At 35.0% G+C, this 18,943-nt stretch overlaps 1 protein-coding gene across 3 annotated transcripts in view; it reads left to right on the top strand.

The window, feature by feature from the left end:
* ZDHHC13 (zinc finger DHHC-type palmitoyltransferase 13) overlaps positions 1–18,943 on the top strand; it is a 53,214-nt gene that overhangs the window by 22,885 nt on the left and 11,386 nt on the right. For all 3 annotated transcript variants that reach the window (XM_050755392.1, XM_050755394.1, XM_050755393.1), the window contains exons 4-12: positions 1,019–1,096; positions 2,644–2,788; positions 4,189–4,253; positions 5,596–5,758; positions 5,997–6,122; positions 9,219–9,352; positions 12,367–12,469; positions 17,273–17,395; positions 18,260–18,322. In XM_050755392.1, the coding sequence (XP_050611349.1) occupies positions 1,019–1,096; positions 2,644–2,788; positions 4,189–4,253; positions 5,596–5,758; positions 5,997–6,122; positions 9,219–9,352; positions 12,367–12,469; positions 17,273–17,395; positions 18,260–18,322 (1,000 nt within the window). The remainder of the gene's footprint in view (positions 1–1,018; positions 1,097–2,643; positions 2,789–4,188; positions 4,254–5,595; positions 5,759–5,996; positions 6,123–9,218; positions 9,353–12,366; positions 12,470–17,272; positions 17,396–18,259; positions 18,323–18,943) is intronic.

The following is an 18,943-nucleotide window of genomic DNA, read 5'->3' as shown; positions in this document are numbered from 1 at the left end:
GCATAATAAACTTTTTCAGAATAGAATGGGAAGTCTCATCTAGTTTAGAAGAAACATTGAAATATTTTACATGTTAACACCACGAAGAATAGATAGGTAGGAAATATAACCTTTTTTAAAAAACTAAATATGGAATATACTTTTAAGTGGGCATGTATTGGATTGTATAAAATATTTCCCCTTCATAAAGCAGTAATGCCTACCCATTGTTTCTTTCAAACAGCTTAACATGTAAAATGTACATTTGTATGTGAATGTGTGTATATTTTGTGTTTTAGGATTAGATATTTAAAATCTTTAAAGTTTAAGAAATTTATTAAGGTTTAAAATGTTCTAACACACATGAATACTCACAGGCAAACTCCTCTTCTGTGGAAATAAACTGGCGTGGTATTTAGATAGTACGATGTATGAAGCTCAACTTTGAAGTAATGAGACTAATTCCTATAAACCGTAGAAGAAAATCAGTCTCATTACTTTATATGTCCACCTTATACAGTGCCTCTCATCTCTGTCTCCCAAATGCAGGGCAAAACACTCAAAATGTCTAACTTTTCCAAAAGGATTTTAAATTAATTCTTTACTACTTACTTTTAAAATTCAGTCCCACATAGTAATTCTACTTTTAACCTGTTGAAGGTGACATAATTTTACCTTTCTCCTTCCAGTCAAGTAAGAATATCTCCCTGATCCTAAACCTTTTGAATATAAACAATTTCAAGAGTGCTGCAGTAGTTAGACTATGCAGAGAGTAGTTATGATGTGTTTGGTATGTAAGTTATAATGGAATGCCAATTACAGCAGGACTAATTACTTACATCCTAAGAATGTTTCATCAGGGATTTGTCTGATTCTGCCATGTGAACCTTTCGTATTTCTATAGATCTGGGTGTTTTAGGGATATTACTATCATAATTTGTTCTCCAACATATTTTTACTATGAAAAAATTAGTATTTTCTTTTTCAATATGAAGCTTAAGTTTCAAATCTTATTTTCATTTGTGTCTGCTTTTAACAGGTTTTATATTTCAAAAGGTGCTGTTGTAGATCAGTTGGGTGGAGATTTAAATTCAACTCCTCTTCACTGGGCCATCCGGTAAGGTTTCTTTGAATGCTGAAATTAAATAGCCACATGTAACTAGTGGTCACCATATCGAAAATCAGTTATAGACAATTTGAAAGACTGTCTTTTCTTTTTTTTTGCTCCCTTTATTTAAAAATAAATTACAGTTTTAAAGGTTTTGCAGAAAGAATGTTTTTGATATTTAATTTAGAGCTCCATTATAATTATCCAACTCAAATATGTATATTATAGTTTATTTTTTGTAATTAGAATAAATAATTTTCATACTTGATAACATAAATAAAAGTAGTAGTTCAGTGAACTGCAGACTCAATCAGTTCAGGCTTATGACAGATGTCTATTCAGAAACCTACGATTTTATTTCACAGTCAGTTTCCTCTGAAATGTAAAGTATTTCTCTATGTCTCAGGGCCAAATGAGTCACCTCTTTTAAAAGTTGTTGCAGGATTAACAAGAAATTTCGAGTAGGTCAACTTAGAACATTTATGTTGTGTGGTCACTCTCCTCTTTTCTCTGTTGTATATTGGTCATCTGAAACTGAAGTTAATAAGTCTTGAATACTTACCAGTTTCTTTTTTTAATTTAAACTCCACTCTTGGTGGTTGGTGGGGTTGACAGGAATCTGAAACTGAAGTGAAAAATTGTTCATGTAAGTCAAGGAGTTGAATCTTTTCTCCATAGCCAAGAGTTTTGAAGCTCTAGGGTTAATTCATGCCCCTTAAGCTACTGAGGTACAGTACTTTACATGAAAAATGAACCAGAGTCAAGCTTAAGAAAAGCATATGAATATATAGTTCTTAATATTATCACAGTAAACCCACAGTTTATGAATATTATATTTCTGCATATCTGGCTTATGATTTTTTGATTTTTAAAATGACAGGGATGTCTAAGTGGTCTTAGAATCTTCATCGTTAGCATGTCATAAAAAATTATTATTTACATTTGGTAATATAAGGTTTAAGGTAGATTGGGAAGTTATCAAGTTTATCACTTGCACTCAAGAATGATTATCCAGGCTGGGCACAGTAGCTCACGCCTGTAATCCCAGCAGTTTGGGAGGCTGAGGCAGGCAGATCATGAGGTCAGGAGATCAAGACAATCCTGGCTCACATGGTGAAACCCCATCTCTACTAAAAATACAAAAAATTAGCCAGCGTGGTGGCATGCGCCTGTAGTCCCAGCTACTTGGGAAGTTGAGGCAGGAGAACCGTTTGGACCTGGGCGGCAGATGTTGCAGTGAGCCGAGATCTTGCCACTGCACTCCAGCCTGGGTGACAGAGCTAGACTCCGTCTCAAAAAAAAAAAAAAAAACAACAAAAAACAACAACAAAAAAAAACCCAAGAATGATTATTCATATAGTTCTAAGTTTGCAGCATCTAATCTAAGTAAAAAACGTTTGGACAATCACCATTGTTTCAAAAATCTTACTGTCTTACTGTTAGGAAGTATTTTTTATATGTAACCAAAATCCCTCATGTCTTAGGAATATCAGCTTCTCCCTGACTTTTTGCTTTTTCTGCATGCTACAGAATGGCTTTTTGTCTTCTATTTGCAGACAAGGACATTTACCTATGGTCATATTATTACTCCAGCATGGTGCAGACCCCACTCTCATTGATGGAGAGGGATTCAGCAGCATCCACCTGGCAGTATTGTTTCAACACATGCCTATTATAGCATATCTCATCTCAAAGAGACAGGTATATTCTCAAATGTGTCTTACACTCCAGCTTTTATCATCTGGAAAGGTTGAGGAAATTATTAGTAGTAGTCTCTTCTCATTTTTAAGGTGGAGGTTAATGGATATCCAGATATTCAGATATTAGCCTGGGTACATTTAGCTATTGAATACTGCTTTCCAGCTTCGTGGGAGGGAAAAGGACAAGTCATTTAGCTCAGTAACGTATAATAGATGTTTCTGAAACTTGTAAGCTGGTAATAGTTTTTCTTACGAACCCAGTAATTTGCAGAGTTTTTCAAAAACATGACTTCAAAGCCTGTATTTTTCTTCTAGTTGAATATAAAAATGGTAGTCAAATCACTAAATTAACCCATCATTTGCTTTCATTATTTGAGCCCAAATGGGAGGCCAATTTGAATGCATGTTTCTTATTGTTTTCTAAAGTAATTCCATGAAAATTGACTTGCCTTGAGAGGCACAGGTTAAATTATAGGTTATTGTCAGTTTAAATGTCAATTATACTTGCCTGGAATATGTTTTCCGGTAGCAAAGTAGTTTATGTATTAGCAGACTTTCCTGTAAAAGGCATGAAAACGTGTTTGCACAAATGCTGTTAGAATGGTTGTACTCCCTTTAAATAAGCACTTTCTCTCAGACTTAGCTGATTGAAGTAGAATTATAACCTCCTAGGTTTCATTGTTGGAAAAATATAAATATATGAAGAAGAGTCCTGTCTGCTTCTCTTTGGGCCCCTTCCCAAGTCCTAGTCCTCCAAGGCCCATAAGAATCTTCAGAAGCTGAAACTCTTTTTCTTTGGCTTAGCTGAAACCATTGTTGTATACCTTAAACCTAGACTTGTCTTATTAAAAGGATTATATCCTCATGGAAATATGATTTCCTTTTTTTTTTTTTTTCTGTATTCCAGAAAACAGAAAGGAAATTTTCACTGTTTAAAACTTAGTATGTTAAGTCCAGAAAGAAAAGTTTGCCTCAGAAGATAGGGAGTTCACTATTTACTGGAATTGTTTGAGTAGATACTGAATGACTTTGTATAAGAATTGATAATGTGAATTAATGTGTCAACTAAGGTCTCAACTAGGTGACTTTTAAGGCCTCTACCATCTCTTGTATTTAATGGTAGCTATGAATATTTTACTCTTTCCCTTAGCTGTCTGTGTTCACATCAAGTAACACTTTACATTATATATTCAGATTTTCTTTTTAAAAATATTTTGTAGAAATCCATGGATTTTTACCCTATGGAAGTAGAGCAGAGCATTCTTTTTATCAAATGATATTTGAACCCTTCATGTAGAAATAATGGTGGTACTGAATGTATTAAAGAGATATTTCTATTACGAGAACAAATAGACTTTTGAATGTATTTACAGTTATGCTAATTGTCTTCTTTTTGAATAGAGTGTGAATATGACAGATGTAAATGGCCAGACACCTCTCATGTTATCAGCTCACAAAGTAATTGGGTGAGTTTAATTTAATCACCTCAATCTGATTCTGGTTCCAACTATTTCTTTTCTGTGTGTGTAATTTTGAGTATCTCTGTCTATGTGAGATGATAGTACATTGAAGAAAATAGTATTTTCCACACTGAGACTGTGATAATCGACTTTTAAGATAGTTAGAAAAGCAGCATTGAAATACATTTTCTCTTTTCTGATAGCTTTGGCAAAAAGTTTGAAAGCTACTAATAAGAAAAAAATTTCCTTACCTAACAAGTAGATATACCTTGACATATACTTGTTAACATGACTTGTATTTCTTCCTTTGCCTTTAAGAAAAATGGCTATAATTTTAAATGTTCTCGTAATTTAAAATCTGATAAGTCTGCTTTCTGGAAAATATTAAATTTTGAGATTCTCTGACATCAGTCTTGTCTGCTTTGAAAATATAACTGAAAAGAGTCTTTTTGTGTGTTCAGATTAAGCACTTACATATTTAAGTTTTTCTGTGTATTTATTTCTATAAACACATGATTAATGACACTGTATAATTCGACTTCTGGTATTTAAGCAAATACTTGTGACAGTTCTCACTTTAGCAGTTTGTTTCTATGTTGTATTGAATCTCTGATTTTGCTTGTACTTAGGACTTCTCTTCTAGGAACCATGTTAGTTCTAATGCTATTTCCTTTTTGTTCATGGTAGGATTGGAGGTAGAATTTTATTAAAAAGCATTTTGTCTTTGCTGGTAAATCTGAAGTCAGGTATAATCTCTATAAAGATGTTGATGGAATAAATAAAGTAGAATATTGTTTTATTAAAATAATCTCTTCAGTGGTCATGAAGGAAGGAAAGGTATTGGTAAAGTAAAAATATTTTACTGAATTCTGTCTTTTAGTCCATAACTTTCTAAGATTCACAAATATTATAGGACATAATTTATACCTGCTTTATTTAACAGTTGATTTGATAGTATGAAGTTAGCTCCTCAACTAAAACATACATTTAGTCTTTAATTGAATAAATAGCATAGCATTTAATATTGGCTAAAGTTAAATCTATAATTCAGAGACAAGTGTTAGCAAATAGAACAATATGAAAGGAAAAGTTTGAAAAACAGAAGCAGTTATTTCACTGCATTGTTAAAATTGTCTATATAGCATGTCATTTAATAGATGTCTTTTTTTTTTTTTTGGAATCTCCTATTAGTACCTAGAATATAAGTCAGTACAAAGAAGTTTCTCAGTTCTGAATACTTAACTGAATGGTTAATTGATGGCATTATCTTAAAGGATCATAATTTGCATTTACTCCTTAAGTCATCATCTCTGTTAATGCCTCTTGGTATTTTATTATTTTGAGACAGGCCAGAACCAACTGGATTTCTTTTAAAGTTTAATCCTTCTCTCAATGTGGTTGATAAAATACACCAAAACACTCCACTTCACTGGGCAGTTGCAGCAGGAAATGTTAATGCAGTTGATAAGCTTTTGGAAGCTGGTTCTAGCCTGGATATCCAGAATGTTAAGGTATGGCCAGGTATTTATCTCCCTTAGTTTATTATATCTTGAGTTAGAAGACTGATACATTCACATAAAGATGAGCTATATATTTGTTTTCAGTTACCCCAAGATAGATATAAATGATAATAGCTGGCTATCCTTGGAATAGTGTGTTGAGTCTATGATTCTGGTAAGTTTAAAAAAAGTTTAGCACTCATAATATATTAAAAATATTTTTAAACTTTTTACCCCACTCTTTTTTAAGGGAGAAACACCTCTTGATATGGCTCTACAAAACAAAAATCAGCTCATTATTCATATGCTGAAAACGGAAGCCAAAATGAGAACCAACCAAAAGTTCAGACTTTGGAGGTGGCTGCAGAAATGCGAGGTATTTTCATTTGGGGTCTTTTCTGTGGGATAGATGACTTTTTTGTTCATTTGCTTTTGTTTATTTAGGCATCAGAAGAAACCAGAGAGTTGGCTTTTTGCTGCATTATATCTGCTGACTATATCTTTGCCCTGCATCCTGTTGCCCAAAGTTGGAAATTTGGCACTTTCATTGGCTGTTTATTGTTGGTCCTCAACTAGATGCTCTAAAACTGCATGTTACCTTATGAATAGTATTACGTACTTCCACATTTATTTAATGAGTGTATTGAAATGCAAAAGGTTTTGATTTTTAGAGACACAATGGGAAAAACACCATGTTGCAAAGAGTTTTATAGAAGCTTGTAGGAACAGCTTATTCCTTACTAAATTTTTATTTCTCAAAAAGAAAATAATAACAGTTACAATGTTGCCTTAGAATCATGAGGACTTTAAAAATGATAGTGTTGCAAACTTTAGGCATATGATGTCACTTCATAAAAGAAAACACTGGAATTTTGAGAGATTAAACCCAAATTTTATTCATTTTTTTAGCTTAGCAGTTCTGAGTGGTGTTCCTCTAAACTTTAAAATGAACTGAATAATGGAAAATGTTAGAAACTTCAGCTTATTCTCATGAATAACAAAATCTAAGTCATAGAAGTGAATACTATTTAAATTGTTAAAATGGGATATTGGATTGATTCCACTGTCTCTAGTGTTTTCAAATATGATACCATCATCTTATTAATAATAATTAGTAATTATACTTTCATAGTGATTCTAAATTAGGAGATACCATATTCTTATGTAGAGGATCATAATGAATGCTATACTGCTTTTGCATTAGGCATGTGGAGTGGGGAGAGGAAGAAATATTGGTTACTCCTCAGTATCCTTTGCCAGCTCCTCCACTTCTTCCCCATCTCTTGTTGGTAGGGTGCCCCAGGATTTTGTTATTGAACTTCTTTGCTATTTATTCATTCCCTAAATGTCATCTATATGTTGATAACTCCCATATTTGTCTCTCTAGTCTAGACCTTTCCATACTCATATATCAAATTACCTACTTGATTCATCCACTTTGATGTCTAATAGGCATCTTCTGATACCCTCCCCACCCTTCCCCTGACTAAACCAAGCCTTCCCCATCTCAGTAGCTGGTAACTCCGGCATTCCTCTGTCTTCACCTTTTTTTTTTTTTTGTCATACCACATATGCAGTCCATTAGAAAGATGTGTTGACCAGTTCAGCCTTCAGTTTATATCCAGAATCTGACCCCTTCTTACCACTCTACCAGTGCCATATTGGTTCAGCAGATGAATCTAAAATGTAAGTCAAGTCATGTCACTTATCAGCTCACATTCCTATGATGTCTCCTCATTTCTCCCAGAGTAAAAGTAAAGTCTTTATGATGGCCTCTAAGGCCCTTTGTCATCCAGGTTTTTATATACTATAAAATTGACTTAGCATATTTATCTGTCTATCTTCCCCAGCTAGAATTTAAGTGAGAAAAAGATCTTAAATTCATTGATGTGTCCCAAGTGCCTAGAATAGTACCTTGTATATAATATGCCCTCAAGTATTTGTTGAATGAATAGTGCAGCTTGTCTGTAAGAGTGTTATATCTAGGATTTAGAATTTTGAGATCCATATTTAATTCTTATCTCTGTTCTGAGATTATGTTGCTAGGAGATTCTAAATTTACATTAAAAAAAATCTAAACTAGCCCATTTTGTGTCATCATGCCAATTGGAATTGGAAACATTTTAAAGATTTAATGTCATTTGAAATTATCCACTCCTAGATATGACTTAGAGAAGTGAAAATGGAAGAAGAAAGAAGGAAGCCCTGCTTGCTTTCAAGGTTCTCATATCTTGTCATTAAAGACTGCATTGCACAAACACGAGGCCCAGCTTCAATTCAGTCAGACTGTTGTTTCATAGAAGGTTCATTCTTTTAACTTTGCCAAAATAAACCTGAATTAGTAGCATCACGAGGACATATTTTAATCTTTGATCTCCATGTGACATTTGACACTGAGAACATCCCCCTTCTCGAAACTCCCTTCCCTGGATTCCCTGAAACCTTTCTTTCTGCCGATTCTGATCCTGCCTTTCTGGTCGGTTGTTCTTGGTTATTTTTGGCGACTTTGCTTTTTTCCCTTTAAGTGTTTGTTTTGGCTAAGATTCTGCCCCCTTTCTACCTGCACACAGTCTTTGGGATGTTATTCACTCATGGCTTTACCACCTATGTACTGATAAATTTCAAGTCTTCCAGAATGCTAAACCTGCTTTTGACTGCCTGCTGGATGTCTCCTAGATGTCCATAGGCATTTAAAATTCTACATTCTCCAAACATAGCTCATCTTTTCTGCAGACCTATTGCATCTGACCTTCTCCATTAGGGATGGCATGATGCAGTGCCCAGGTTGGAGTTCTTATAGTTCCCTCACTGAGTCTTGTGTATTAATTTCTATGTAGTCCCTTGAACTTGCTTTATGCTTTCCAATATAGAATACTGTTTGCAAGAAGTTATTTTGAAAAATCTTAGCTTTCATTAACAGTTTTCTAAAAGACCACCATTTCTTCTAGAGAAGAAAAGCAAAACAAAATATGTTTAAGCAACATTTTATAAAATGTAGGGCTTTTAAAAGATTGTTTCCCACTTTGGGAGGCTGAGGCGGTGGATCGCCTGAGGTCAGAAGTTCAAGACCAGCCTGGTCAACATGGTGAAACCCCGTCTCTAATAAATATACAAAAATTAGCCAGGCATGGTGATGGGTTCCTGTAATCCCAGATACTCGGGAGGCTGAGGCAGGAGAATTGCTTGAACCGGGGAGTTGCAGTGAGCCATGATCACACCATTGCGCTCCAGCCTGGGCAACAAGAGTAAAATTTCATCTTAGGAAAAAAAAAAAAAAAAGATTGTTTCCAAGATGTACAATCTCTCAAACCTCAGATTTATCAATCAGCAATTTTGGAGGAGAATTTTGTGTTAGTTCTGTTGTTGTATTAATTGTTATTCTATACTTTGGAAGTAGTTCTCATATTACACTATTATTAGATACTTAAGAGGTGAAATCCATAAAGTTCTAAAATTCTGAATCTTTTAATAGCTCTTCCTGCTGCTGATGCTTTCTGTGATTACCATGTGGGCTGTTGGATACATATTGGACTTCAATTCAGATTCTTGGCTTTTAAAAGGATGTCTTCTAGTAACATTGTTTTTTCTGACATCTTTGTTTCCAAGGTGTGTATGTTAATTTTTGCAAGGCTGGTTATTGTGTTTCTGATTTTATTTCTTATTTCTGTTGTTGGTTAGCTGGAGTCATAAATTTTTATCATGCTGTAAATATTATTCACCATATAACAGCATCCTGAGGGTGGACGGGAGGAAAGAGCTTTGGTAGCATATGATTTGGCTGAAAGCAAATTGCTCAACCCAGTAACTTGGTTGACTTGACAGTTGGTGGAAAATAAATATCCTGGGTCACATTTTAATTGTTATTTTTGGTGAATGATGGGGAGATGTTTGTAATCATTTCATAATTATTCAAGATTTTGTAATCGTCTTGAAGCATTTTTGCTCATTTTTCAGAAATTTTGTTTCCTTTTTCTAAATTTATTTTAAGCTAGTTATTTTTGCTGTCAGTCATTTTTAGTTGAATTAAATTTTGGGAGGTTATAAAATAGTAAATACGGTATGGTTTTATTTTTAGGACAATATTTATACATGATTATATATAGTTAATGGTTAAGAGTCAGACTGCTTGAATTCAAGTCAAACTTTACCACATGACAGTCTGACGTTGAACAAGTTGCTATAAAATGAGGGTTAACTGTCGTGATAATGCCTGCCTCATGGTTAACACATATAAATGCATAGAGCTATAGCTGACACATAGTACTCAATAATCATATCACCCCCCCATCTCTTCTTCTCTCTTTCCTTTCTCAATAAAATGGCATCCAGTTCCTCAAATGAATATGGGTGTCATGCTTGGATTACTGTCATTCTCTCCTCACCTCCCATGTCCAACCCATTATCACGTGTTCCCTGCCTGCCTCTCTCCATCTCCACAACTCGCATCCTAGACCAAGTCTCCTCACAGGTCTCCTGACTTCTTATCCCCCTAGAGTTTACCCCCACTTAGCAATCAAGGGAGTCTTTTAAAAAGCAGGTAAGTTCTTTCTTTTCTCCCTGCTTAACGCCCTCTAGTAACTTTTTCTTGTACTCAGAACAAAATCCACACTCCTTGCCTATGGGATATTATGTGATTTATTCCCTCCCCAGCAACTTCCTCTCTTCCCCTTCTCCTCACTGCACTGTACATTCTTTCTCACACATCAGGCTCATTCCCACCTGGGGCCTTGGCCCTTGCTTGGGTCTTTGTCTGAAGTATTCTGACACCTTATCTTTTCATAGCTGGATATGTCATTCAGGCCTCTCAGTTCAGCTGTCACCTGCTTAGTGAGGCCGTTCCCGACTGACGCTGCTGCATCCCTGTTTTATTTTCTTCTAGCACGTAATCACTTCCCTGCAATGTAAAGCCCATAAAAGCAAGAAACTTGTCTCTGCTGTTAAGCATTTTCATTCACTGAATGAAAGAAAAATGTAATGATGTTGATCCATAGAAAAGGATCTGAAAGGAAATATAGGGTTGCTCTTTGCATGTTATGATTATGAGTATTCCTCTGTCTTTCTGTTGATTGCCAACATTCTCTGGCATAAGCATGTCCTGCTTTTGTCATAAGAGCAAATGAAGTATTAGAGGAATCTTACTACTGTATCACCCAAGAGCGGGACAATAGTCTGGAAATGAATTAGAATATAAATGTAATGTGAAAACTCAAATTTCTGAAACATAGCAAAATGCCTAAAATTGTCTGCTATTCAGACAACTTGTAACTTAGAGATATTTATTCACTTTCCACTAATTGGATTAACTCATGCTCTAAATAAATTTTAAGCCAAATCACCAACGATCAGAGTCATCACTCCTTTTTCAGAGAGGAAGCAAGGGCTGGTAATATCTACTCGCCTAGGATAGGAACATTTGAGATTGTGTTTGGTTATTCGTTTATTGTAGTTGAAGCCTACATTATAAAAATGGGCACAATTCAAATGTGAGTCAAATGTATATGACAACTTTATTCATATATCCTTTATCTCTCATATTCCTCTATAGGGTCCCAATTTCATAGAGGAAAGCAACTGTAAACTATTATTATTATAGGGCAGTTGCTTATTGATCCAGGCTGTTAACCTGACACCTGTCAGGAATGGACACACAGTGGTAGAGACTCTTGTAAATTAATAGTTCATTGTATTATGTAATTGGTCAAATACATTTTTTGCTGTAAGATCTCCGACAGACCACACCCTGGAGGTTGCAAGGGCTTAATTTGGCCTATTTTGGCAGCATGTTGAGCATCTAAAGTTTGGACTCTTTAGTTCTTCTCAAATATGAACTTATCATAATTCTGGTTATGATCCTGGTAGCTAATTTTTTTTAACCCTTCATACCTATTGTTAACCATTGTTTTTTCCTTTAAATAAATTTTAAAATATATTCAGGTAAACTATATTCATGCATAAGATGTCTGTAGTGAGTACTTAGTGTAAAAGACATTTTCTTTTGAAACTGCAGTATTTTGGGTAAATTATATGTGGACCTCAAGTTGCCTGTGACCCAAGTGAGATTGTTAATATTCTGAATGCCAGTATCATTTTTAGCCTTTGTGTATCTTTTTATATGAAGTGTCTACTTCTTAAGCTGATTATAGGATGAATGTGCTTTAGATTGTGTGCATCTGTATGCTTCACAAATATCATTCTAGTCTCTGGAAGAAAGCTTGTTAAATGTAAAGGTGAATCTCTATATAAATTTTTGCATTATAGTGTATTTAAAAATATATGCCAAAAAAGAAATAAAAGTCTATGTCTCAATAGAAATACAAAAGATTCATTGAAAATATATATTAAATTGCTGTAGATTAAATATTGTATGAGTTGGTTAGAAGAACTAGAACATACACTTCTTGAGAGTCATCGTGCTTTAGTTTTCTCATGTGTAAAATGGGGGGATAATGTTGCGTAACTCTGTTACCACATGGAAAGTGACACATAGTAAGCACTCAGTACGTGAAAGCTATTACTTTTGCTGCTGATATTATTATCACTACCATTATTATGTAGGGAAATTTAGAACTAAAATTAATACAAGTCATACTAATACCTTATATTTATCTTTTTCCTTTTAGGTTCTTGGTTGGGTATAAGAACCTTATATACTTACCAACAGCCTTTCTGCTAAGTTCCGTTTTTTGGATATTTATGACTTGGTTCATCTTATTTTTTCCTGATATCCTTTAAGCATCAATTTTGATGCATATCTCATTTTGCCTTTAAAAAAGAGTAATGTCACTGTTAGGAATTTAGGTACTAGAAAAGGCCCAGGGAATGCAACTTATATTTGCATTCATTTAATGGTTCTAGATGAAGATGTTTAATGTTGAAAATCTACTTAATTCGAAAAGTAGTCTCAGAGTACATTATGGAAATGGTAAGTATCTAGTATTTATTACTCATAGGAGGGGAACAGTAGAATGTATTATTGTTTTACTTGTACCATAATTTGTTGGATTGTCTTGAGATTCCTTCAAGGTCAGATGTTTCTCATAACTTGGTCAGCAGTTACAGTTAATTTTAATACATTTTCTGAGTACCAAGATGGACTGCATGAAAGGGATATTGGGGAAAATATGGCTTCCTCAGTAATGGTAAAGGTTAGTGGTATTATCTAAGGCAATAATTCTCAATCCACAGTGAAAATAAATTTACTTTGCCACTCAACATATATGTAAAACAAAGACTGTACTCCTAATGTACTTTTTACCCTATGGTGTTATTTCATCCCATTTCCTTTGTAAAAAATTTTAATCACGGCCCATTTAATTCTTTCATGACCCACTAATGAATAGCAGCCTGAGATTAAAACAAAAACAAACAAAAAAAAACTCATTCAGGAAATAGGTTTATTACTTGAGGATCAGGGCCTAGGACCAAGTCCAACTTAGGGGTTTATTGTTCTCTTAGTGTTGACCAAGTCCTGTCACCTAGAAATGGGGAGGGGGTTACTTGGGCTCTAACCATTTATGACTTCAGGTAGGTGGAAGGCATTTTCAATCTTCCCACCTCTTGCCGGACTCCCTTCTTCCCTTCCAAGGAAGCTCTGATAGCCTTGCTTTGCTTATGGAATAGGAGAAGAAAGAATGTTGTAGATGGAAATATACCTTTTAGTATATTCCTTCAAACTTCCACGTTACTTCTCTAGCATTTCCAAAAAGAAAGAACAGAGTGTTTATGGGAGGCATGCGTAAACTGAATTCAAGAATATTTTTTCCATAGGAATAAATGTGAAATGAGTTGGCCATGTGAGTTCTCAAAGTACATATGTCTACATCCATTATAGCGTATTTTTGCTTTAATTCTCCTTTTGATTTTTGAGCATTATCTCTAATATTTTTCAGATTTCTTTAAATGAATGGCATGGTCATTTGGCTTTTTTCAGATTTTATTATCTCTTGTTTGTCTCATAATTACTGATTTGGAGGCAGTTTTTTAAGCACTAGCCTTATTACCACCACTTAATGAAGGCTTGGATGATATTATTATTACGATAGAAAAATACATGATATTATAAGTAGTCATGAGTGCATCAGATAACAGCACAGGACACAACAAAATCACTTGCAGAAGACCCAAGGCTCATAAATTCTAGGGTAATTGACATGATACAGAGGAAGGAAAGACAGCTGATATTTTTATTTACCAATCCATATGGCAGTGGAATAAAACAGTTTTAAAAATGTGTTTTGGGATAAATTTTTGAAATTTGAGAAACATGTCAGATTTTGCACAAAGCTTTTTCTATTGAATTATTTCAAATTTGTAGAATCAAAATTAACAAAAGAGAACTGATTTCCATAGCTAGACAGAATCTTAAGATGTTGGAATCAACAAGTTGGACTATTTTATTTGCTTGTACAACCTAAAGCCATTTGTTCTAGGCAACCATATGAACCTGCTACTTGTGAGGGCATGTAAGTCAGTAGGTGGCATACTTCACCATCAGAACAATGTTGTTCACACTAAATTTTAAATCTTGGAACTGCCTTGTGGATGAACTGAGATGCTGCCCTGGGTTTAAACTAGCTTTGTCTCAGGCTGCCATCTGGATTGAATAAGGGCATCTGCTTCCACAGATACTGGCCTATTGGGGGAAGATGTTCTGGGGCACTATGGAATAAGACAAAAGGATTTTGAGTTTTAGCTGTTTTTCAGACTAGTTATGTACCGTTGGGGCAAGGTACATAATTTCACCAAGCCTTAGTTTTTCTGTAAATTGGAGATAACAGAAACAAACTCATGGTGTGGCTGCAAGGATTACTATAAAGTGCTCACTAGAGTCCCCATGGCAAAATTGGTGTTCTATAAATATACCTAATATTTTGTTATTAGTTATTCTTATGAATAAAATCTAGATGGAAGGCTGCATGTTGAAACTAATTTCAAGGGCAGTTCTAGGTTGGCTTCTAAGATGATCAGTTTCTTTTGGTACCTTTTATAAGTTCAGCAAGTAATGTCTTTGGCTTTTATGAGGGGGGATTGAGTACAATAAAATAGGACCTGATTGATCAATTTGAAGGTAAAATTCAAATCAGGAGATAAATGGTGGATCTCTGAATATTACGTTTGTGATATTGGCTGTAACTGTGTTAAGTTTAAGAGGGATAAATACATGTAAAGTCCCATACTGAGTTTCAGAAAATCAGCTGTACAAGTGCATGTTATGGTGAGCTATGACATAGCTTCTGGTCAAGTGCAAAGGAACCAGGAGCTTTGACTAAATGCTCAGTGTGGCTAGTGATGCCGCTGTCAAGGAAGCGAGTATATTCTCACATAGTATTACAAGGATTTGAGTGTCCAAGCAAAAGACAACAGCAGCTTCTCTGTTCTCTGCACTGGTGTTTGCTCTGTTTTGAATTATATCCTTTTAAAAGAGAGAATGATAAACGGGAGCATGAACAGAGGAACATGACCAGGAAACTGTTAAATAAGGACAGTGTTGCTATTTATCTTGGAAGTATGATCACTATCTTCCAGTTTCAAGTGTTTAGAAGTCTATCATTTGGAAGCCAATGCACTATGAGGAATGGGCACTCAACAAAAATGTATTGAACAAATGAAAGGATAAGCTTATGTAGATTAGATCTAAAAGACAGCTACAGTACAGATCTAAAGGATCTAATGAATGAAAATCAGTTGGTTGAAGTTAGAGAAAGGCAAATTTTAGCTCCGTTTTGAGAGGCTTAACTGTAAAAGTGTTACCAGCTTACTGGGAAGGCTGATGTGTCCGTAAACTATAGTCCAAGGTCTGAGTGCCACAAAAGCATTCTTAAATTCAGGGAAGGGAGAGAATCATTCTCTCTAGGGAATCAGAAAAGATTCCAAGGAAGGAGGGAAAATATGTTAGGTTTTAATGGCAGTTAGGACTTGGACACCCTAAAAGTGTGGTTTTAGAAGAAAATGAGAGGAAGTAGGGGACATTTTAGGTCAGTGAACCACACTGACAAGGGCACCGAAGCAAGGAATGTCTTCAGCTTTTATGTGAGGTGATAGGGTGCAATTCACTTCACTTGGAGAGTGGGGATACGGTGATTCCCCTGCCATTTGTTTTGTAAGTTAACCAAAATAGGAGCCAAAAAGTCAGTCAGTTCAGCATGCAGAATCATTGCATTATGAAACTGAAGGTATTTTTGAGAACTGAATGTATGTATTTTTGAGTCATATGTGTCAATCAGGATTTCATTAAAAAATTGTGATGTGATTCTTTAACAAAGGATCTTACCCTATGTACCTTTAATAGTGTCTTTCTGCAAACATGTTCCTGATGTATAGGGAAATACTTTTATTTGGAATCTCTGAATCAACAGGGTTGTTTCTTTGGATGATTTTATTAATTCATTCTAAGTAAATGTTAAAATTGAATTTTACACAACTTCCCTGGACTCAACTCTTTCTTAAAGCTAGGCCCACCTGCAGATGAACTGTGATAAATTAAGCCAACAAGATTTATTCCTGCCTGTCTTAACCAGATGTGGTTGTGCTGTCTTTGTGGGTTAGAGCAGGGCTTCTTAAAGTTTAATGTGCATGTTGAAGCCCCTGGGGATTAAAACCCAGAGTCTGGTTCTGTAGGTCTAGGGTGGGTCCTGAAGTTCTACTTTTCTAACAGGCTCCCGGGTGAAGTTGTGTCTGCAGGTCTTTGGACAACACTTTGAATAGAAAGGGTTTAGAGTATTTTGTGGTCACTTTTTCCACATTGAAGTTTGGCACAGGATAGCACGGCAGAACCTTGGAAGGTGTAGACAGTTACTTTGTCAATAATTATTTCAATTGGGCAAGGACGGTTGGTTTATTTCTGGTCTTACTTGATTTACTGCTGCGTGTTCATTTGTCATTCCTTGGAGCAAAATTTTACTTATTATACAGATAATTTGTATCACCTTAAAAACATTTCAATGCAGATAACATTTATCCATGAAACGCTTTTATCATAATTTATCCATAATATGTGACTTTCAATCATTTCACAAGGAGAGCAGTTTGTCTCTAAATTAACTCAGCCTAATAAAAGGATTTGTTACTAAACTTTCAGTGGGAAACTTCTGCAAACATGTATCTAATATATAGGGAAATACTTTTATTTGGAATCTCTGAATCAAGAGGGTTGTTTCTTTGAATGATTTTGCTAAAATGATCAAAGAATATTTTTCCAGATGCTCACAGGAGAGCCACAATTACACCATTAGAGATAAATTTATTTGGTCTTAAGTGTTTGTCACTTTTCAGGATGTTCCTCATAAGTTGCAACTATTCCTATCAGTATTTAATATGAGCTTCAACTAATAAGGAAGCATTAATTATTAGCCAAGTAGGAACAAATTCCAGTAGGATTAGAACATAGGATGGGAAGAGGTTTAGGGGCGGGGACATGTGTACATAAGGAAGGTGAAGTTCTTAGGCGCCAATGATGAAATTTGCTTACATGATAATTATATTATTTTTAAAGGAAGTTTGGTTTATTCCTTAACTTGGCTTTAACATTTAGCAGGAGCCCCTTTCTATTTCAGCTTCATTTTCAGCATAGTAGCCTTTCTGTACTTTTTCTATAAGACTTGGGCAACTGATCCAGGCTTCACTAAGGCTTCTGAAGAAGAAAAGAAAGTGGTGAGATTTCTTTGTTACTGATATTTTTAATAGGAGGGTTTGTAAACTTTAGAAAGTTATGTATGCAGATGTGTTGCTTTTTGTTATGGCTGCATGACATGGGGGGTGATATAGCAAAAATTAGATTTCCACTCTTACAGTTTTTTCGTTTATGTATATGAAAGTTTTAATACATATTTTTATTTTCTGTTAAAGTAATACCCCACCAAGACTTTTTCAGATGTGATTCCTTTTAGGAATATGATCTCCTGCTTCCTTGTAATAACATTTTCATAATGGTCATTTAGCTTACATTTCCCCACTTAATAAATGGAGAGTAACTAGTCAGTGACCAGGGAGAGTCCTTCTGCTTATTGGCTGAGGAAACGCCCCTTCTCTTCCTCAAATGTGAAGTTCTCAGATGACATGGCATGTTTTCCATTGCTCATGAATGTTTAGAAGTTGGAGAATGTTGTCTGTTACCTAAAGCCCGTGTTCCTGAAAGACCCAGCCCTTGGTGCTTGTAACTTTCAGTTTTGATGTATACTGGTGGGTTTTTCTTTTTTAATGGGTGTGTATATGTGCATATTTATTTTTCTCTAGCAGATCATAACTGTGAGATGATTGCCATTCACAGAGATGAGGTGATAGGCGGGAGTGATGGGGTGGTATAATTTTTACGCATCCTAATTTATTAGCTGTTGGTTGAAAATGCAACCTTGAAGAGTCACCTCATTTCAAGCACAGAATGATTTGGTGGCAAGTATTCCAAATTGCTTTTCTAACTACTTCAGCTTGGAGCAAGAGCTGTGAGAATGGTATATAACTGTGCATAATACATTTTCCAATAAAAAGTGATAATAGGTCAAACTTCATGTCTTTCAGAATATCATCACCCTTGCAGAAACTGGCTGTCTGGACTTCAGAACATTTTGTACATCATGTCTTGTGAGTTTTTTCTTTATAATTTTTTTCCATAGTGAGAGCAAATTCTTGGTAATGTTGCTCATGTAAGCATTTGTCAGATCTTCATGGTATATTTATACACCTTTGTTTTTACCCATTTCTAATTTTACATTCCTGTCTGAACAGCTTTCTGTCTTGAACATATGGAAGAATGATGTTTATAATCTCTTGAAGTTGTCTCTGGTTACATCTCTCTGTGGATTATCCATTGTGTGTTTTATTTGCTTTTCTCTGTCATGAAGCATATATTAGAACTAACTTCAAATCAGAGGCTCATAATGACCTTAGAAACCACTTAGTGAAACCTCTCATTTTGCAATTGAGGAATCAAGGGAGGAAGTAAATTCTCCCAAATTATTGGTGCCGCTAAAAATGGAACTTGGGTTTCCTTCTCTTAGTTCTGTGCTTATTTTGCTCTGTGGTACTGCCTCATTTCCACTTAGCCAGTGTGAACAGGCTCTGGAATTCAGATCCCACTGAGTGATGTCCTAATCAAAGTAGACATATGGAAGTAAATACTAATAAGGCATTCCACAGCCTCTGTGTGAATTGATGGTCTGTTTAGGATTTGTGCCAATGCCTTTGTGACCTCAAGTTAAAATT

Source organism: Macaca thibetana, chromosome 14, assembly GCF_024542745.1.
Source record: "Macaca thibetana thibetana isolate TM-01 chromosome 14, ASM2454274v1, whole genome shotgun sequence".
Taxonomy (NCBI): domain Eukaryota; kingdom Metazoa; phylum Chordata; class Mammalia; order Primates; family Cercopithecidae; genus Macaca; species Macaca thibetana.
This window is presented reverse-complemented; position numbering and strand designations above follow the sequence as displayed.